At 37.7% G+C, this 23714-nt stretch overlaps 1 protein-coding gene across 1 annotated transcript in view; it reads right to left on the bottom strand.

Moving 5' to 3' along the window:
• LOC128686032 (protein turtle-like) overlaps window positions 1–23714 on the bottom strand; it is a 660191-nt gene that overhangs the window by 38987 nt on the left and 597490 nt on the right. Inside the window, exons 12-15 of the mRNA XM_070083444.1 lie at window positions 22881–23003; window positions 15752–15864; window positions 13715–13898; window positions 11086–11292 (exon numbers count right to left, since the gene is read on the bottom strand). Of these exons, the coding sequence (XP_069939545.1) occupies window positions 11086–11292; window positions 13715–13898; window positions 15752–15864; window positions 22881–23003 (627 nt within the window). The remainder of the gene's footprint in view (window positions 1–11085; window positions 11293–13714; window positions 13899–15751; window positions 15865–22880; window positions 23004–23714) is intronic.

Genomic DNA, 23714 nt, shown 5'->3' on the forward strand with positions numbered 1-23714 from the left:
TTTATTAATGTCTCCCTTGTTTATGCCCGTCATCCACTTATACACTTCAATGATATCTCCCCTCATTCTACGCCTCTCCAGAGAGTGGAGATTTAAGGCTTTAAGTCTATCTTCATACGGGAGGTTCCTTACACAGTAAATCATTTTAGTCATTCTTCTCTGTATGTTCTCTAATGAGTCTATGTCCATCCTGTAGTAAGGGGACCAAAACTGAGCAGCATAATCTAAATGAGGCCTCACTAGTGATGTATAGAGCTGTAAAATAACTTTTGGACTTCTGTTACTTATACTTCTTGAGATAAATCCAAGTAATCTGTTGGCCTTGTTGCGCACACTGAGGCACTGCTGTCTTGGCTTTAGATTTCTGCTTACCATGACTCCCAAGTCTTTTTCACATTCTGTATGACCAAGCTCTACTTCACCTAGATTATAGCTTCGAGGGTTATTTTCATTACCAAGGGCAAGTACCTTACACTTATCCACATTAAACTTCATCTGCCATTTCTCAGACCAAGACATTAATTTGTTCAAATCGTCCTGGAGTTCATTGATATCCTCCTCAGAGTGAATTATACGGCCTATCTTTGTATCATCAGCAAACTTACTCATGTCACTAGTAATCCCTTCATCAAGGTCATTAATGTAAATTATGAACAAGAGAGGGCCTAAAACTGATCCTTGTGGAACGCCACTAGTGACTAATCCCCATTCAGATTTCACTCCATTAATGGTAACTCTCTGCTTTCTATTGGTAAGCCATGCCTCAATCCATGCTAGAACTTTACCTCCTATACCATGAGCTGCCACTTTTCTTAAGAGTCTCTTGTGAGGTACTCTGTCGAAGGCTTTACTAAAATCCAAATAAACAATATCATATTCCTTATCACTGTCAACTGCCTCAAATGTTCTATTGAAGAACGTCAGTAAGTTTGTCAGGCAGGAACGACCTCTCGTGAATCCATGCTGAGATTCATTTATCAAGTTATGCTCTTCAAGGTGACTTCTGATAATGTCAGCTATAATTGATTCTAATAACTTGCCCACTATAGATGTCAGGCTTATTGGACGGTAATTTGAAGGAGTGGACTTATCCCCTGATTTGAATATAGGAACCACATTAGCCATCTTCCACATCTCTGGCACAACACTGGTAAGGATGGACGCATTGAATACACTCGTTAATGGCTGACTAAGCTCCATCTTGCATTCCTTAAGTACCCTTGAAAACAACTCATCGGGTCCCGGGGACTTATTTTGTTTCAGTTTGTCTATCTGTTTAATAACCATGTCCCTCGTGACAGTAATATTAGTTAACTTAAATTCATCAGGAACTAAATAATTGTTAATTACTGGAATCTCATTTACATCTTCCTGTGTAAAAACTGACAAAAAATAGTCATTAAATAAGGAACACATTTCCAGTTCATTATCCGTCAGCTGTCCATTCCCAGATTTCAGAGGTCCTACTTTTTCCTTCACCTTCGTCCTATACACTTGAAAGAACCCCTTTGGATTAGTCTTTGATTCATTAGCAACTCTAATTTCATAGTCACGTTTAGCCTTTCTAATCGCCTTTTTTACTTCTCTTTTAAGCTGAACATATTGGTCAGTAAGGTTAACCTCTCCTCTTCTGATGCGCCTATAAATTCCCCTTTTCTCCCCTAATAGATGCTTTAGCCTCCTGTTAACCCATTTGGGATCGTTATTATTAGACCTAATTTCTCTCTGGGGAATGTATATACTCTGGGCACTGTGTACATTATTAAGAAAACAATCATAAAAGCAGATCCCTTCATATTCATAAGTATGATTATCGTCAATAAAATCATTAGCTAGATAACCCCAATCAAGATTAGACAGATGTTCCCTAAGTCCATTATAATCGGCAGAACGAAAATCGGGGATTTTTACTGTATTATCATTATTCTTGCATTCCCAATTAATGCTAAAGGTGATGGATTTGTGATCACTTGCGCCAAGCTCTTCAGTGATCTCCAGATTATTCACGAGTGTTTCCTTATTTGACAAGACTAGGTCTAGCAAATTATTACCCCTGGTAGGTTCAGTTACACTCTGTTTCAGAAAACAGTCCTGAACTGTTTCCATGAAGTCACTGGACTCTAGATTACCTGTCAAAGAATTCCAGTCAATTTGGCTAAAGTTAAAGTCCCCTACTATGACTACGTTACTGTGTCCAGAAGCCCTAACAATTTCGTCCCAAAGAAGTCTCCCTCTATCGTGATCCAAGCCTGGAGGTCGGTATATTACACCTAGAATTAGTTTTTCTTGACCCTCCACGAACTCTACCCAAACAGACTCTGTTACTGCTCCATCTATTTTTATACCTTTTTTTATGCAACAATTAATATTTTCTCGAACATACAATGCAACTCCTCCCCCCTTCCCATTACATCTATCCACATTGAATAACTTAAATCCCTGAATATTACACTCAGCAGTCATATCCCGACTCTTTAAATCATACCACGTTTCAGTTAATGCAATGATATCAAAGTTCCCAGCACATGCTACCAAACGTAGTTCATTAATTTTATTTCTTGCACTTCGACTGTTAGCATAAAATACCATCATATGTTTTTTCTTCTGCACATTTTTCCTATTCATCTTTGTTTTTACACAATTTCTGAAATTATCATTACCCAGAGTTACTCCATGACAGTTACTATTAAGATTCTTAATATCAGAGCATAAGTCAATATATCCATATTCATTATTAATCATTTCAAAACCCATACCTCTAACTAATCCTAGTTTAAAGTCCTAACAACCCCCTCAACTGAGTTAGCAAGAAAACCCACACCTGCCCTGGATAAGTGAACCCCATCCCTGGCATACATGTCATTTCGGCCATAGAAGTTGTCCCAGTTGTCAATGAATGGTACTGCATTATCCTTACAGTGTTTATCCAGCCAACAATTAATACCAATTGCTCTGGACAACCATTCATTACCAACACCTCTTCTTGGCAAAATGCCACATATAACAGGGCGCCCCCCCTTCTTCCTAATCATGTCTATAGCTGTCCTGAACTTTCTAACTAAATCCTCACTTCTACGCTTGCCTACATCATTGCCTCCAGCACTGAGGCAAATAATAGGATTGATCCCATTACCGTTCATGATGTTGTCAAGCCGGCTAACAATGTCCTCCATCCCAGCCCCAGGAAAGCATACCCTTTGTCTCCTACTCCTGTCCTTCAAGCAGAATGCCCTATCCATGTATCTAACCTGGCTATCCCCAACAACAACAATATTCTTACCTTCCTTGTTGTCGTTCGTCGTGACGATCCCAGTAGTAGACTCACATTCGTCGGGTAGCACCGAGAATGCGTTGGAGGTTTCCACGGGAGTTTCCACAGCAGTCTCTTTCTTCTTCATCGTTTCTGGCTTTCCATTCGTCTTCTTGATCGTCAACTTCGTCGTCCCCTGCTGTCCAACCACTGACCACGATCCCTTCTTGACCTGAGGACTCGAAACAGGAGGACTACTACGAATCCTCTTGTTTTCCTCGGTCAATCGCCGTATCTCCATCTTCGCTGCCCTCAATTCTTCCTTAAGTTGCTGGTAAAGTTGCTCGATGGAGGGCATCTTGGTTCAGTCCACGGGAGCAAACAAGACACTTCTTCACAGAGTTAAGTACAGGTCAGCACTCAAAGTACAGGTCACCACTCAAGAGCACACAAACAGGTCTTCACTGAGCTAAGTACACGTCACCACTGAGCTAAGTACACGTCTCAGCTATAATCTAGGTGAAGTAGAGCTTGGTCATACAGAATGTGAAAAAGACTTGGGAGTCATGGTAAGCAGAAATCTAAAGCCAAGACAGCAGTGCCTCAGTGTGCGCAACAAGGCCAACAGATTACTTGGATTTATCTCAAGAAGTATAAGTAACAGAAGTCCAAAAGTAATTTTACAGCTCTATACATCACTAGTGAGGCCTCATTTAGATTATGCTGCTCAGTTTTGGTCCCCTTACTACAGGATGGACATAGACTCATTAGAGAACATACAGAGAAGAATGACTAAAATGATTTACTGTGTAAGGAACCTCCCGTATGAAGATAGACTTAAAGCCTTAAATCTCCACTCTCTGGAGAGGCGTAGAATGAGGGGAGATATCATTGAAGTGTATAAGTGGATGACGGGCATAAACAAGGGAGACATTAATAAAGTACTGAGGGTGTCGAACCAGGTAAGAACCAGGAATAATGGATTTAAGTTGGATAAATTTAGATTTAGAAAGGACATAGGTAAGTACTGGTTTTCTAACAGAGTTGTAGATGCGTGGAACAGTCTTCCCAGTGGGGTGATAGAGGCTAGGACCTTGGGTAGCTTTAAGAAGAGACTGGACAAATATATGAGCGGGAGGGGCTGGGTTTGATTGGTGTTGGGGGGTGCGGGAGTTGTTTCTTGAGTAGCTTTAGGTAGATGTCGTTTTGATAAGGACCTGCCTCGTATGGGCCAGTAGGCCTTCTGCAGTGTTCCTACATTCTTATGTTCTTATGTTCTTATCTCCTCACAAGGTGCCTTACTATTCCAAGACTCACTTACTTCCTCAGGTGTGCACCCTCTTTTGACAACCCAACACTTGACGAATGTGACGCACACCTGAGGTCAACCCTTAAGAAGGCACTGAACCTGTCACTAGAGGATCAGCAATGGGATCAGGCAACCCTCCCAGTACGACTGGGAGGTATAGGGGTGCGCAAAGCAACGCATGTTGCTTTACCTGCTTTTCTGTCTTCGTGTTTGGCTTCCAGTGCATTAGTCAAGAAGATTGTTCCCGAACGCTTGAGAGACATGGTAGGAGCTCAAGACCCCAGGTTTACTGAAGCAGCAATTCGGTGGGACACCCTTACAGATTCCTCCAGTAGACCAGCTCCTCCCAAAGAACACAAACAGTCCCACTGGGACAAACCGATCATGGAAAAAATCGCCAACACAATGCTCTCCAACGCCTCAGGAAAGGACAAAGCTCGTCTCCTGGCAGTGAAGGCACCACACTCAGGAGATTTCCTGTTAGCTGTTCCCAATTCCTCCTTGGGCACTCGACTAGACCCACAGGCCATTCGGATTGGTGTTGCTCTTCGCCTAGCCGCCCCCATCCTCACCGAACATAGGTGTATTTGCGGCAGGGCGACAGCTGATCAATTCGGACTTCATGGTCTCGTGTGTCACACAGCAGAAGGGAAGTATGCCAGGCATGAGGAGGTCAATGACACCATAAAGAGAAGCCTCGCCACAGCCCGTTGCCCAGCTCAACGGGAACCCCAAGTGCAGAGGTCTGACGGAAGTCTAAAGCGTCCTGATGGAGCCACTATGCTACCTTGGAAGGATGGAAAACAGATTGCCTGGGACTACACATGTGCCGCCACATTGGCAGACACCTACTTGCCATACTCCGTAGTGGAACGGGGTGGAGCTGCCAGCCACAGGGAGACTCAGAAGATCCGTAAATATGAAGACCTTCCCCCTTGCTATAACTTCATTCCAATAGGGTCGGAGACCCTTGGAGCATGGGGCAAGTGTGCTCTAAAGTTCCTCAAAGAGCTAGCTGAAAAGCTCATCACAGAAACCAAGGACCACAGGGCGACCAGCTTCCTCTTTCAGAGACTCAGTGCTGCGATCCAGAGAGGAAATGCCTGCAGCATTCTGGGCACGCGGCCCACCGCCGGGGAGCTGGACGAAGTATTCGAGATGTAGCTCTGAGTTACCTATGTTGTTTTACTTTGTATCATATTTTTGTGAATGTTTTGTCAATGTATTTTGTCTTTAAATAATATATATATATATATATATATATATATATATATATATATATATATATATATATATATATATATATATATATATATAAATATATATATATATATATATATATATATATATAATATAGGGGGTGGTAGGAGAAAATTCTCAAACAGCTTCAGGGAGAATCTTGAGTTTTCCCTGAAGCAAGTTTATTCTTTTCTCTGAGGATGAGTGTCCCCAGGACAGTTCTAGAGGTGGTACCTCCCTATATATTTATATATATATATATATATATATATATATATATATATATATATATATATATATATATATATATATATATATATATATATATATATATATATATATATATATATATATATATATATATATATATATATATATATATATTTATATATACGTATATATGGGTAAATAGCAGTTACTCGTAGGTGTAGTTGCTCAGAAATTCTAGTAAGAAGAGATGTGTGCCTGGTGATGTGTTGTAGGCATATGGTTTTAATAAAGCTGTTGTTGGAACAAGGAAGTGGAAGGGCTCACTATCCCTTCCAGGAGGGCTGAGGGGGCTAATAGTTACCACCTCCCATTTGAAACTGGAAATTTTTCGTCACACTGGGGGGCGGGCAAAGTTTTCCATAGGTGAACTATCCATCTCTTAACATCATTTTGATTTTCTCCCTGGCCACCACGGTTGATTGTCTTTTCCTAACAACTTTAGTCTACGGGGTTTCTTGAGAATCACTAAGTTCGTTTTCAGCACTGTAATTCTAATGGCACTTGTTTATCTATTATCCGCTTGTTCACTACACCTTTGCTAACAACTTCAACTGTCCTGATCGCTATTTTTCCTAAAGGCCATTGAGACCTTGGACCATCATTGTCAATAATCACTATGTCACCAAGTTTCAAGGACACATGATTTTCCGGAACTTCAGCTCCATAGAAGTGTTCTCTTAGTGAGGTGAGATAGTCTTCTCAGCAGATTTTCTCCCGGCATTTAATCACTTTATTGAGGTGTTTGAATTTACATCTGAGTTACTCAGGTTTAAGACAGGTAGGATAATCAATTATCTCTTCATTATTCATAGGAGGAACTGGTTCAAGCCATCTGCTGTGAAGTAAATGAGACGGATTTAACTTTTCCAAATTGTCCAGATCACCAACATCATAAGTTAGAGGTCTCTTGTTGACTATTTTCTACTTCTGTCACGATTTCAAAATTCTTGTAAGTCAGTTTGCTGATGATGAATAGTCTTCCTTAAGCAATGTTTCATGCCACCGAGCATTCTCTCATAAAATCCGCCTTACCGAGGAACTTTGGAAGGAATGTGTCTCCAGCGACAACTGCGTTGATTCAGCATCTGTCGTACCTCTGGCTGATCAAAGATTTTGCATATTTAAACAGCACCAGCAACAAAGTTCTTTGCATTGTCTGAAATTATCAGTCTGGGACTTGCCCTTCTGGCTGCAAACCTGAATAGTTTGATAAAGGTTTCAGTAGACATGTCAGTGGCTACTTCTAGATGTACTGCTCTGGCCGTAGCACAGGCAAACAAACAGATGTACACACTGACAAAGTGATGACATGTGATGCAATCCCTTATTTGTTTTTTCACATTTTGTCGACCTTGAGGTATCCAGTAGGATCGTCGTATTTGACAAAAAGTGTCAGCTACTCCACCATGTAACAAGTTACTGTGGGCATTTTCAACAATTAGTTTTGTCAGCCAATGATTTCTTGGGATCAATATTGGATGTATTGCTTATTAGATAGTAAAGAATTTTAAATTCTTCCACGATATCTTAGAATCTTTTCTGAGTGAACATAAAGTCATTAAGAGCAAATGATATTAGGTTTCTTTTGGGATTTATCCTGAGTTTCCAGAAATCTGTAGTACGTAGAGAAGACATCTTTCTGTATTTGTTGTATCCAATATTTGATGGTTTCAGGAAATTCACAATTAGGCTTTGTCCCTTTAATGAATCTGAAAACAAGAGCTGTGTTCAAGCTTACTGTTTCTTTTGGCATAATGTGAGCTTTTTGCTGAAGCCAGTTAATTTCATTAGAGAGCCAGTTCGATTCGTTGAGCCATAATTTATTATCCACAAATTTCTTGAGTAGGACACCACGTGACAACATGTCAACTGGATTCTCTTGGGTAGAGACGTGGAGAAAGAGTCATTATGCATCTCTCTTATTTCTTCTACTCTATTTTGTACATAGACCAACTTGTTATTTCGAAACCACTGGAGAACTGCTTCATTATCACTCAATTGTGGTACTGTTCTGACCTTTAAGGATGCTACCCTGGCCTTAGAAGTAATTAATAAACTTCCTTCGGCATTACTCATGTAAGCTACAGCGCCATAACCTCTGGTTAACGCATCACAGAACAAATGTAATGTGTACTTGTTTCCCTCTTGACCTATTTGTCTGGGAAATTAAATTTGATGAAGTTGTTTAAACTCCTTGGATATTTCATCTCATGCTTGACACATTGCAAGAGGTAAGTTCTCATCCCAGCCTAATTTGAGCTTCCATGTATCTTGCACAAGCATTTTACCTTTATTGGTAATTGGTGAGACAAGTCCTAGAGGATCAAAACAGTGGGATACCTCTGACAGTAAACTACGTTTGGTGAGTCTACTGCTTGGTTTATCGTTTATTCTTTCGAGACTCAAAGTGTCTTCCTGTGTGTTACAATTAAGTTCCAGCGTATTGTTGCAATCAGCAACTTCAGCTTCAGGGAAATCTTTGATAAGTTCCCTTAATTGAGTTGAATTAGTATTCCATATCCATAGAGGCATAATTGCTTCTATTATCTCCCTGTTAGCTGCTCTGTATAAGGGTTTCAAATCCTCCTCTTTATTCACAGTACCTTGAAGATTGTCCACATAGAAACTTTTATTTAAGGTTTGTTTGAAGGGACTTTCAGATTTCTTCAGATGTGTATTTAGAGTAGCTTCTAGTAAGAATGGAGAGGATGTTGCACCAAATAAAACTGACCTGAAACGATATGTTTCCATAGGACTTTGAGGGTCATGTGGATTTTCCGGCCACAAGAAACGAATATAATCTCTTCTATTTCTTGTAGGCCTACTCTTAACGTAGCCAATCCAAGGCCAATGTGATAACATCGCTACTTACTGCTGGTGATGGATGAATTTATGATAAGGATTATTATGGTTCTTGACAGCGTTCACTTGACTACTGACATCACCTTGGATTATAGCACTTAATTTGGAGGTGTAAAGCTCTGAACAATAGGAATGTTAATATCCTTTCTCTCACAACCATGTTGAACAAGGTGATCATTCACCTTGTACTATTGGTATCTTATGTGTTGAAAACACAACCTTGTGATCAGATGAGCCAATATAATTATGAGATTTGCAAGTGAATTGTACCTCTAGGTAAATCACTTACTATGTCGAGGAAGGAGCCAAAAATATGAGTAAGGATATCAACAAGTTTTTTTCATGTCAGACACTACGAGAAGTTTATCCATATTATTCTGTATATGATGCAAATGTTTGAAGTAGAAGGGAGTGTAGATGTTTACATAATTAGTACACACTATTTCGGAGACAGTAGTGTTTATACAATGCCTGAGGAACATAATTTCCAGGTAATTTGGTATAACAGATTTAATGAGCTGGGCGTATATACTTTTTTTTCTAAATCACTAGTCAATGTTGCGTCCATGAACGTGTCTGTCTTGGCATATCCATAACGTGCACCTAACAGTTTTAGAAAATACACCTTAACAGGGGCAATTAAGTCACGACTATGAGCGATTGTGAACTGTTTGGGATCTCACCGACAATGGTATCTCTTTCTCAATCTCTCTCTGTCTCTCACTCTCTCTCTCTCTCTCTCTCTCTCTCTCTTCTCTCTTTCTCTTTTAAACAAGGGTTTCACAAGGTTAAGTTAAGGGTTCCTAACTTTATTTACAAGCTAATTTTAAAAATCTATATTACTGTTATGAGACATACAAATAGGAAATAGGATGAAGCTGTAGCCAACTGTGGGCCAGTGACTTCACTTGGTCAACAGATTTTATTTCGCGATGTCATTATGTTGTACGAACACCCTCCAGACTTGAGTCATCCTTGATATAAATGATCTCAGATGAAGTGATGTTCTGCAGAAGGGTACAACTAGTGTAGTTGCTGTTTGCTGCTCGTCCTGTTGTGTAGAAGGTTACTTCTCAGTCCGTAGAGTGGAGCCAAGTATGGTAGTTTGACAATATTGGCCTTGTACATAACAGTAAGGCCACCCACATCCCTCCTGTGTTGAAGGTTCTGCTGAAATTATAGATCTGTCCAGGACGGGTCCAAGTGAGAGATGAGTCATCTTGCTCTGTTTTCTGTTATGTCAAAAAGTCGCAGTCGGGACGGGGGAAAGGCATTAAAAAAGTAGAGCATACTCAAGGGGTGAGCATACTTATGCCTCGTACAGAATCTGGAAACCTCTACTATTGAGCAGATGCGAGATACGTCTAAGTGTTGTTAGCTTCCTGGCAAGTATGTTTGCAAGATTTACAAATTGATTCTTCACAGTCAGTTTGGGGTCAACTTTCAAACCAAGAATATCAAGTTCGTCCCCGGGTACCCATACTCTCCCATTCATTCTTACCATTGCTCCAGCATTACAATAATAGTGCCTAGAGACCAACATCATTTGGCTTCTCAAGAACAAATGTGACCTGCCATCGTTTTCCACAGACTGATATACCTCTAAGCTGGTAATTGATGCAACGTATAGCAGCTGGTATTTCTTCTCTTGGAATACAATCGTCTGCACGGGCATTTATACTGGGTATTCTGGGATGAGATGAAGGTCATTGAAGCAGACATTCCATAACAAAGGCCCAAGTACACTTCCCTGTGGGACACTTGCACTAATAGAGTGATTTGCTGAGAACAGCGCTTAGAGATCTACCTTGAAGGTAACAAAAGTCAATGGTATCATATTATGTCGAAAGCAATATCACTCTCCAGTCATACTACACAGCTGCCCTTAGATTCATCCACTGACTGGTCTCTCTCTCTCTCTCTCTCTCTCTCTCTCTCTCTCTCTCTCTCTCTCTCTCTCTCTCTCTCTCTCTCTCTCTCTCTCTCTCTCTCTCTATCTCTATCTATCTATCTATCTATCTATCTATCTATCCATCTGTCTATCTATCTATCTCTGTTTCTCTTTTTTTTTTACCTCAGACTTCCTCCCCTCTCATTTCACTTTCTCTCTTTGTAACTTTCTCCCTTCTTGCACTCCTTCACCTCATTGGCTTACCTGACATCCCTCCCTCAGGCGGGTGCGTTGAAGCATATTCCCTTGTGCTTCTGCTGGAGTGTTGGTGAGGGTGGTGGTGATTCCTTCTGCTCCACACACAGCGCATCCCCGCCAACCCCACCATCAACGCCACCAATACCACTACGCCCACCAACACCGCTCTGGCTATTGGCCCGGCTTCACCACCTTCTTCTACCTGTTCGTCACCTAAACACAGTGTTATTATTATTATTAATATTATCGTTTTTATTATTGCCGTAATTATTATAATTCGTATTAAGAACATAAAGAAGAAACACTGCAGCAGGCCTACTGGTCAAAGTTAAGCAAGTGTAGCTCACATCCACCCACACACGTTCATGTACCTGACTCACGAAATCGTAATGACACGATCGCAGGTTCTAGCCCTACCCGTATGTGTTTTTTTTTTCATATTCATGTACCTGTCTAACTTATTTTTAAAGCTACTCAATATTTTAGATTCAACTGTTTCTCTCGGGAATTTGTTCACTCATCCACAACGCTATTACCAATCCAATGTTTTCCAATATCCTTTCTAAATCTATTCTTTTTCTAAACTGAACCCACTGCTGCGGCTAGAAATTTTTAACACGTTATTTACATCCCCTTTATTTATTCCTATTTTCCATTTATACACCTCAATCATATTCCCCTCTAATTCTATGCCTTTCTACACAGTACAGTTTCAGGGCCCTAAGTCTATCCTCGTAGGAAAGATTTCTGATACATGGGATAAACTTTGTCGTCCGTCTCTGTAGGTTTTCCAGTGCATTTATGCCTATTCTGTTATACGGTGAACAGAACTGTGCAGCATAATCTAACAGATGCCTAGCGAATGCTAGAGCTGAAGAATAACCTGAGGACTCCTGTTATTTATAATTATTGATATAAAGCCAAGAATTCTATTCGTTATAGTCGTCAGAATTAATCTGATGGAGTATTTTGGTGTTGTCGGCAAACTTGTTTATATCTCTATTTATTTCCTCATCTAAATCGTTTATGTATATTGTGAACAACAAAGGGCCCAACACTGATCCCTATGGAACACCGCTTGTTATGGCTCTCCAATCTGGTTTCTCCCCATTTATGCAAACTCTCTGTTGCCTATCCGTCAATCATGCCTCCATCCAGGAAACAATTTCTCCTCCTATTCCGCGTTCCTCTACTTTCTTTAACAGTCTTCGATGTGAATCTCTATTTGAAATCTACCTGAAGTCTATGAGCAATATTATTTTCATTACCATGATCTACTTCCTCAAATATCTTAGGGAAAAGTTGGTAAATTCTGAAGGCAGTAACGCCAATTTGTGAAACCGCTATGAGATTTATTGAACCCAGGATGATACATTGTGCAGACAAGGTAAATTGACAAGTATCCAAACACTTATTTCCTCTTCTCAGTGTGCAGAAAATAGGTTCCTGACTATTATCAAGCTGTTGTGGGTTGTTTCATAGGTAAGGTAGTCGCTTGACCCCAGCGACTATCTTGTGTTATTCTTGTGTTATTCAGAGCTGCTAACCTTAGCGGTAAATAATCCATATAAAATCCTCTCTCCAACAATATTTACAACTCATTGACCCAATGATACTAGTAATTACTTTACTCACACACTCAATTATTGTTAAACATTAGTTTAGAAATATATCACTAACAAAAGACCATAGAGAATAATTTATTTCACCAACTCAGTGCCCAGGAAATAAGCTGCAAGAAACAGCTGAATATAAAACAAAGGAGTTGCAGATGAATTAATTAATGTCACAATCATAATTAAAATTAAAGAAAAATATGAAATGCCCACAATATATATATATATATATATATATATATATATATATATATATATATATATATATATATATATATATATATATATATATAACAGAAGAGTGACGTAGGCCTCGAGGCTTTGCTCACTGCATGTCGCATGTACTTTTCCCTTTTCGTTTTTTCTCCCTCTTCTATATATAATTTACCCTTACTTAGGGATGCCTCGTTAAAACGAAAGTTTTCATTGACTGTTGTTGCAGTAGACCCCATTGACAAATTCCGGTTTTTCTCTTCCTTGGCTTCGAAACGCCCACGATGACAGACCATTTTACTGCTGCTTCGAAAATCTCACAACTAGTGATTTATGGTCTTCAGAGTGGATCAACTCGTGGATCCACTATGAAGACCATAAATCCACTATGCACTATGCACCATAAATCCACTATGCACTATGAAGTGGATCCACTATTCAGTGGATCCACTTCATAGTGGATCCACTGCAGCAAACAGCCTGCTTGCTGCAGGCTGTTTGCTGCAGCCTGCTTGCTGCAGCCTGCTTGCTGCAGGTTCATGAAGACTGTTCTCTGTCTTTTCCATGATATATTTTCTAGTCGTTATGTTGAGTAATAAAGGAACGTGACTATACATTCACACAACATATTTGCACAATAAAAGCAACAATGAAAACAATAACGATAATAACAGTGAAACCGGCAAAAAGCAGACCAAAGTAAGTACATTTACAAAAAAAAAGAAGTTACGGCAACAACAATAACATGATGAATAACAACACCATTTTTCCCATAATTAACATAGCTACAGGTATTATACACTTACGCATTCGGTTCTCAGCCATTTTGTACGTAAATGCTTCCAGCTTCACAGGGTCGGAGCTGCCAAGTACGTTCCTGGCGACAACTTGTATGATGTAATCAAGACCAGGAGTCAAGCCTTCCAGGGTAAAGTTTGGCCATTTGGAGGTGACGTTGACCTGACTCCGACCTGTGACTGCCTCAAAGACCTTTTTGGGAGAAATGAAGGTGATCGGAATGAGACATCGGGTTAGAGTACGGGAAGAGTAAATGTATGTTTTTGATTTCCTATTACTGGAGGTTACTGGAACCGAGTTAGGTGTGTGTGTGTGTGTGTGTGTGTGTGTGTGTGTGTGTGTGTGTGTGTGTGTGTGTGTGTGTGTGTGTGTGTGTGTGTGTATGTGTATGTGTGTGTGTGTGTGTGTGTGTGTGTGTGTGGTGTAGTTTTACTTTCCTTAAGATTTGCCCCCCAAAAATTGCCTAACTTATCTTTCTGATAAATAATTAGATGAGCATTTAAAGAGACGCGAAATTTTAATACAGCTTTAAAAATTACTTCTGTAAGGAGTTGGTGTTATAATGTGCGTTTATCTCGTTCAGATTATGTAGATTTCTTATTGACAGACGGCTCTTCCATCACAATCTTATTGACAGACGGCCCTTCCATCATAATCTTATTGACAGACGGCCCTTCCATCATAATCTTATTGACAGACGGCTCTTCCATCACAATCTTATTGACAGACGGCCCTTCCATCACAATCTTATTGACAGACGGCCCTTCCATCATAATCTTATTGACAGACGGCCCTTCCATCACAATCTTATTGACAGACGGCCCTTCCATCACAATCTTATTGACAGACGAGAGTGGTTCTGTGTCATATCAAAACATTAAAGATCCATTAATTCGCTGTTACTCATCCTAAGTACTGGCTACGAATTTTGACATTCCAGTATATAAAACATTGCAAAGGTGACTGTTGGAAGTGGCTTAATTTACAAAAAAAAATAGATATGTGTAAGTCACTGATATACCAAAAAAAAGGAGGCATCTGATTATAATTTTATTGATACTACACAGAGAGTAAATGTCGTCTCCGGTTCAGTGTTATGGAAATATTAGGTCGTGTGTCAGGAATTACTTATGCCTTCAAACATATACAATAAATTTAAAAGAGTTGTAAAAGAATCAACAGTTTGATTAAGTTGGGATTACATTATAGTTTAGTGGTGTGTTTACATGTTCAGAATTCTTTTATACTAAAACCAAGCTATAACTAAAGTATTTCTTATTTCTGAGTTATACCAACACTTGGTTTGTGCTTTTCTAGAGACATGACATCTGGTTCATTCAACGATTCATCATAATCTTTGTTCTTCATTTAATATATCAACTTTTTCCATTCCGCACTGTTTCTCTCTTCTGTGTCTCTTATCTTCTATTCTTCCCACCCTCTCTCCATCATTATCACTCTCTCTTTGACAATTTTTTTCTCTAACTCCATCTGTCCCTATCTACTTTCCTTCCATCTTTACCACCCTTCCTCCCTCCCTCCTTCGCTCTCTCCCTCCATTCATCCATCCTTCCTGGCCCTCTTTTCATTTATATCTCAAAACGTCTATCCCTCTCCTCCGCATTCCATTCCACCCTCCCGTCTGTCTTTCTGTCTGTCTGCCTGTCTCTCTTTGTGTGCGTGTCTGTCTGTCTGTCTGTCAGTCTCTCTCTCTCTCTCCCACTCTGTTTTCAATATTTCCATCTCACTATCCTTGCTTCTTCTGTCCCTCCATTCTATTCATTCTGCCTCCTGCCTTCTTTTTCTTTCAGCATACACTCCAACGCTCTCTCCTTTCCATCCTCTCCCATTTCTACCATCTTTCCTTTCCACATTTCCCTTCAACCCCTTCCATCATCCAACCCTCTCTCTTTTACCTGTCTCCCTTGCTTTCAATCTCCTCTACATTGTTCCTCTATCTCTTAAACCCACTTTCCAGCCACACAACCCCCACCCTCTCTGTCTGTCTGTCTCTCACTCTCACTATCTCTCTCACTCTCTCTCACCTTAGCAACAAAAGACTGCTGAAGACCACCGTCGAAGCCAGGCTTGCAGCCGACAACCAGAGAATCATACGTTTTGTTGATGACTAAACACCCCACCGGGTGTTCAGGCCGACCTGAAGCAACAAGTGAAGCCTCAATCAGTTGTGGTTCCAATCTGTTGATATTTATGTTATTTTTTTTTTTATTGCTGCTGCTCTTGTTGTTACTGTTGTTGGTGTTGTTGTCATTGTTATTGATGGAGTTATTATTGCTGCAGCTGTTGATATCACTGCTGTTGATGTTGCTGCTGCTGTTGTAATTATAATTATTACACAGTTGTTGTTTTTGATATTGATGTTGATGTTATTTATGTTATTGTTATTGGTTTTATTGTTGTCAATTTTGTTACTGCTGCTGCTTCTGTTGTAATAATCATTATTATTATGATTATTGTATAACTAAAGTGTGAAAAAATAAACATATAAGGAGTATAATGTGATGCTTTATTGACAACGTTTCGCGCACACAGTGGGTTTTATTAACTCACAAACAGATCTATATGGGTGAAAGGTACGTGAGTATTTATAGGATGAAGTCAGGTGGAGAATGTTGGGTAGGCTGGATCTGATATGGATTTGCACAGGACTGGCGGGTGCATGTGTAGTTATGTCGGATAACCATAACTTACCCAGTATTCTCCACCTGACTCCATCCTATAAATACTCACGTACCTTTCACCCAGTTAGATCTGTTTGTGACTAGATAAAGCCCACTGTATGGGCGAAACCTTGTCAATAAAGAATCATATTATACTGCTTATGTGTTTATATTTCTGTTGTACAGGTTTTTTTTACCATTTATTTCCATAAATAAAGTGTAATAAATACTTGTCAATATTCAGCAATAACTCATATGGATGCAGAAACTCAGAAAATTAATTAACTTGTATATTTCGAACTTTTTCCTGGATCCTGTACAGGAGATACGTAAATAGAAGGAAAACATGAACATTAAGAGAAGGTGCCATCTCGCCCGTACAAGAGAGTGCCAGTCGGGGATGTGTCAAGTAGAGTGGTGAAACAAGACAGGAATTGTGGTGAAGCCAGAAAATGGGGTTGAAAGTTCCTTTGTGTTATGTTATTCCTGTTCGGCTTATTCGGCAAACTGAACCCTGACCAAATAAAACAAACTGAACGATTCGACATATATATATATATATATATATATATATATATATATATATATATATATATATGCAAAACAACCACTCTGAAAGAATAGAGAAATTCCAAGCGCTTTCGTGACTACTCACATTATCATAGTTCCTTGATAATGTGAGTAGTCACGAAAGCGCTTGGAATTTCTCTATTCTTTCAGAGTGGTTGTTTTGCATATTTTGAAATCACCTGTTTACTGTGATCTTATTGCATATATATATATATATATATATATATATATATATATATATATATATATATATATATATATATATATATATATATATATATATATATATATATATATATATATATATATATGTATATATATATATATATATATATATATATATATATATATATATATATATATATATATATATATATATATATATATATATATATATATATATATATATAGATATACAAAACAACCACTGTGAAAGAATAGAGAAATTCCAAGCGCTTTCGTGACTACTCACATTATCAAGGAACAATGAAAGTAATGCATCAAAGGAAGGCATATAAAGGGTCTAGCACACACCTCACTATCACATCCCACAACAAAGCAACACCTGACGCGCGACTAATAAGAAAGGGAACACTGCAGCAGGCTCGCTGGCCCAACTAAGCAGGTCCTTCACACAATCCATCAACAAACTATTCTACACAAGAATTAAGCATTTTAAAATTTATTATTTGTCCAACGCAAGATTCAATTATATTCCTGTCAACCATGGACTTGCTTGATACAACTTTCTCAACTTTTTGAAAATCAATTGGATGGTTAAAATCTCTCACATGAATAAATAGAGCATTGGAATCTTGTCCAGTTCTAATGCTATATTTATGTTGTTTTAATCTAAGTTTGAGATTTTTACCAGTTTGACCGTAATAAACTTTATCGCAAATTTTACAAGGAATTTTATAGACACATCCGTCAGCATTTTAGGGGGAATTCTTCATCAAAAGTTTTTTTTACTGTATCAAGGTTTTTAAATACAACTTTGATTTTAAAAGTCTTAAGAAGAGAAGGCATATCAACCAAGTTTTCATGGTAAGGGAGAACCAACATATTTTTAGTTGAATAAGGCTAGTTGTCCCTTTTTGGATTGTAAAAAGTATTTCTAGCAATTTTAAAAGATTTATCAATTACGTTTCTTGGGTATTTCAAATCATTACCTATTTCCTAAATTTTGGATATTTCTTCATCTATGAACTCTGGACTACAAATACGTAAGGCTCTCAAAAACATTGATGAGAAAACAGACAGTTTAACACTATCTTGATGTGAAGAATAATAGAGGACATAGGAACAGGTATTTGTAGGTTTTCTGTAAATTTTAAATTTTAATTCATTATTACCCTTAATAATTAAAACATCTAGAAAAGGCAATGAGTTATTTTCTTCAAACTCAACAGTAAAGTTTATAGAATGGGCTAAGCTATTTAATTTGCCAAGGAAATGGTGTATATCTACATTCTTGGGCATGAGACACAAAATATCATCAACATATCTGGACCATTAAGCTCTCTTAGGGAGGATTGTGTTAAGCAGCCTTGTTTCAAAAAATTCCATGTATAGGTTACTAAGAACAGGTGAAAGAGGATTTCCCATTGCCATACCAAACTTCTGAGTGTAAAACTTTTCATTAAATACAAATTTTGCATCAACAATGCAAAGTTTGATAAGTTTAATGATAGTAGGAACTGGCAAAGGTAAATCATAATTAACGAGTTCTTCAGATAAGAAACTTAATAAATCATCAACAGGAACTTTCGTAAACAAGGAAGTAACATCAAAACTAACCATGCTAAAATCATTTAAGTCATTCAAGGAGCTTAATTTATCAACTAAATCCATGTTGTTTTTAACATTAAAGTTAGAAATTTTCCAACAATAGGGCTCAAAATGTCAACAAGCCATTTGGATAATTTATATGAAACTGATCCAATGGAGCTAATAATTGGTCTGACAAAAGGCTTTTGCAATTTCAACATTATTAAGCTTTTTTGAAGTTGCAAAACTTAGGGCAAAACCTAGAGCAGCCGTTGTATTTTTGTCTAAAATTTCATCTGATAAGTTAATTATAAAATTGTTATTAGCATGCTTTGTCCAATCACTATTTTCAATTAAAATGTCTAATTTTCTTTGTAGTTTGTTTTTGAGTTCATTACAAATTCTTCTGAGTTTATTATAGCAATGAACCAACATACTGTGTTTCCATTCTGATGGAATGGCCTGATTAAGAGAGCATTTTTTGTTTCTCAATATTTTGAATGCTTCCTTCTCCTGTATTTTAGTTATTTCAATATGTTTCTGAAGAATAATTCTCATAAAATCATCAAAAGGACGATCTCTCATGTCAAGGATGATATTGGGTAAAAGAGTCTTGGGCAGAACTTGTTCATTTAAAAAATTTTTTAAAAAAATTAAGTCGAATTTTTAACTTGTGGGACTTGATCAGTGCAGAAGAAAACTGGGAAACAACAAACTACAAAGAAAATTAGACATTTTAATTGAAAATAGTGATTGGACAAAGCATGCTAATAACAATTTTGTAATTAACTTATCAGATGAAATTTTAGACAAAAATACAACGGCTGCTCTAGGTTTTGCCCTAAGTTTTGCAACTTCAAAAAAAACTTAATAATGTTGAAATTGCAAAAGCGTTTTGTAACTTTGAAAAATTTTCTGATTTATCCACTGATGAAATTAATATTAGTAAAGGAATGGTATATAGCTCTATGTTAAAACCAAACATTCCCAATTGCCCTCAAAGATTCTTTAAGTCTTATGATACACTTAATAACAATAAAAAAATGCAATAGTAATTATGAAAGAAAATGATTACCAAGAAAAAATGAATAATCTCTTAGATGATACTGAAACCTATTCTAAACTTAGGAAAAATCCCCTAGAAACCGTTAACAGCAATTTCAATAAAACAATAAAACTTCTACTGAAAGGCAAAGATGAATTAGTTAAACAATTTACTTCCATCTTTACCTTACATGTATGGACTAATAAAAACACACAAACCAGGGAATGCAGTCAGACCAATTATTAGCTCCAAAGGATCAGTTTCATTTATATTATCCAAATGGCTTGTTAGCATTTTGAGCCCTATTGTTGGCAAAATTTCTAACTTTAATGTTAAAAACAACATGGATTTAGTTGATAAATTAAGCTCCTTGACTGACTAAAATGATTTTAACATGGTTAGTTTTGATGTTACTTCCTTGTTTACGAAAGTTCCTGTTGATGATTTATTAAGTTTCTTATCTGAAGAACTCGTTAATTATGATTTACCATTGCCAGTTCCTACTATCATTAAACTTATCAAACTTTGCATTGTTGATGCAAAATTTGTATTTAATGAAAAGTTTTACACTCAGAAGTTTGGTATGGCAATGGGAAATCCTCTTTCACCTGTTCTTAGTAACCTATACATGGAATTTTTTGAAACAAGGCAGCTTAACACAATCCTCCATAATAGAGCTTAATGGTCCAGATATGCTGATGATATTTTGTGTCTTATGCCCAAGAATGCAGATATACACCATTTCCTTGGCAAATTAAATAGCTTAGCCCATTCTATAAACTTTACTGTTGAGTTTGAAGAAAATAACTCATTGCCTTTTCTAGATGTTTTAATTATTAAGGATAATAATGAATTCAAATTTAAAATTTACAGAAAACCTACAAATAACTGTTCCTATGTCCTCTATTATTCTTCACATCAAGATAGAGTTAAACTGTCTGTTTTCTCATCAATGTTTTTGAGAGCTTTGCGTATATGTAGTCCAGAGTTCATAGATGAGGAAATATCCAAAATTTATGAAATAGGTTATGTTTTGAAATACCCAAGAAACGTAATTGATAAATCTTTCAAAATTGCTAGAAATACTTTTTACAATCCAGAAAGGGACAACTAGCCTTATTCAACTAAAAATATGTTGGTTCTCCCTTACCATGAAAACTTGGTTGATATGCCTTCTCTTCTTAAGACTTTTAATATCAAAGTTGTATTTAAAAATCTTGATACAGTAAAAAAAAACTTTTGATAAAGAATTCCCCCCAAAATGCTGACGGATGTGTCTATAAGATTCCTTGTAAAATTTGCGATAAAGTTTATTACGGTCAAACTGGTAAAAATCTCAAACTTAGATTAAAACAACATAAATATAGCATTAGAACTGGACAAGATTCCAATGCACTATTTATTCATGTGAGAGATTTTAACCATCCAATTGATTTTCAAAAAGTTGAGAAAGTTGTATCAAGCAAGTCCATGGTTGACAGAAATATAATTGAATCTTGTTTCATAAAAAGCAGTTTTGTCAATAATATGAATATTTCCTTTGGTTTATATAAATTAGATCCACTTATAATTAATAGAATTTTGGAAGAATTTAATAATGCGTTGGACAAATAATAAATTTTAAAATGCTTAATTCTTGGGTAGAATAGTTTGTTGGTGGGTTGTGTGAAGCACCTGTCTAGTTGGGCCAGCGGGCTTACTGCAGTGTTCCCTTTCTTATGAGTAGCGCGTCGGGTGTTGCTTTGTTGTGGGATGTGATAGTGAGGTGTGTGCTAGACCCTTTATATGCTTTCCTTTGATGCATTACTTTCATTGTTCCTTGATAATGTGAGTAGTCACGAAAGCGCTTGGAATTTCTCTATTCTTTCACAGTGGTTGTTTTGCATATTCTGAAATCACCTGTTTACTGTGATCTTTTTGCCCTGAGGTACGTTTATCGTCTTCTCTGTGGATGAGGGTCCCCATTCCAGCTATATATATATATACATATATAAATATATATATATATACATATATAAATTATATATATATAAATATATATATATATGTATATATATATATATATATATATTTATATATGTATATATGTATATATATTTATATATGTATATATATATATTTATATATGTATATATATATATTTATATATATATATATATATATATATATATATATATATATATATATAAAAGTATTTGCAACGGTGAGGTTATGTTTGTGAAATAATGCTGGGTTACCAGAATGACAACATTACAGTAGAGTGAGAATCCCACTCCTTGACCATGATTAGTAGAGAGTTGAGATGTGTTCTGTACACGTCGTGCCCCACGGCCAGTTTCACGTCAGGTTGTGTCAGTCTACCTCTGGGCTTTATTTCGCAAACACTTGTGGCCCAAGGGCCCATAGTTAGACTACCCAGGTCTGGAATAACCCAGGCCTCTAATAGGAAGGATTTGGAGGTAATATTGTATTACATTTCGTGAGAGGCATCAACTGTAACCCAACTGAAATACTTCCCTCGGCCCAGGAGCTTTAACAGTAGATCTATTCTTACCCCTTCATAGCCACATTTTCTATGAAATCAAATTAAGTTATATTAAATAACTCTTGATAAATAAACAGAAGAGTGGACGAGGGGCTCGAACCGCGGTCCACATATTGACAGTCCGACGCTCTACTGTAACCCAGGCTTTTAATAGGAAGGATTTGGGGGTAATACTTATTGTATGCAAATAACCCGCACATAGGAAAGGGAAGCTTTAGACAACGTTTCGCTCCGACTTGGACTATTTACAAGTCACACTAACACGATGGTGAGGGAGCCAGTTTATATAGAAGGAGACAAGGACTGAACACAGAGAGGAAGAAAGAAATATGTGGAGAAGTAATGGTAGAAGTAATGCTGGTAGTGAAAATAGTAGAAGTAGTAGGGAGAGTAGTGGTAGACAGAGAGGGAAGCGAAGGGAAGCATTATCAGTAGAAGTAGTAGTAGCAGTGCTAGTAATGGAGTAGAAGAAGTGGTAGAGTTAGTAGTGGAGTAAGTCTAGGTACAATGGTACTTCACAGGTGCACCCACTTGCACAAATAACACGTGTTACAGCAACTAACCTGCTGGCACCACGTGGAAAAGACATGGGTGAACCATTCTGCCTACCAGGTTCTGGGCCCAGCACTGAAGAGTACCGTAGTCTTGATGGGTCCTCGCCACGAACTGTACCACACTCCCACCATCTGCAAGTGTAGTGAATATTTTGGTAAAGGTAGTGATGAGAGAGAGAGAGAGAGAGACAGGCAGACAGACAGATAGACAGACAGACAGAGAAAAAGACAGAGGAAGAGAGAAAGAGAGTAGCTGGGAAGTTATTTCAGGGATATTAATGTTTCACTTTGTTTCTTTTTCAACGTTTACAAGGTTTTTTTTCGTGTTGTCGTGTTGTCAATGCGTTGTTGCCATATTTTGTGTAACAGAATAGAGGCTCTGAAGAAACATCGTCGGGCGGGAAAAAACGCCTAGTGAAATTCACAAAATGATTCAGAAATCATTTGGTAATGAAGCAATGGGACGGACACTGTTTTAAATGGTTTTCTCAATTCAAAGTAGGCCAAACACCAGTAGAATGATGAATACTCTGGCTGTCCATCAGTGTCAAAAACAGGTGACAACACTGAAAAAAGTTAGGAAGGGTATTCACAAAGATCGTCATCAAAGTGTCAATTATATTTCAAGTGCTATGGCTCGTTTAAAAGCATTTTGAATAAAAATTTGAACATGAGGCGAGTTGGTGCAAAATTTGTGCCTCGCTTCTTGGCTCCAAAACCAGAAGGGCGATAGCTTGAAATTTTGTCAGGACCTCAAAAAACAAGTCAAAAATGACCCAGAGACCAAGTAACAGTCTAAAGAAGTCACACCAAGTCAAGAGCAATGTCAAGGGCATGCTATTT

The sequence above is a fragment of the Cherax quadricarinatus genome, chromosome 9 (genome assembly GCF_038502225.1).
Source record: "Cherax quadricarinatus isolate ZL_2023a chromosome 9, ASM3850222v1, whole genome shotgun sequence".
NCBI classification, from domain to species: Eukaryota; Metazoa; Arthropoda; class Malacostraca; order Decapoda; family Parastacidae; genus Cherax; species Cherax quadricarinatus.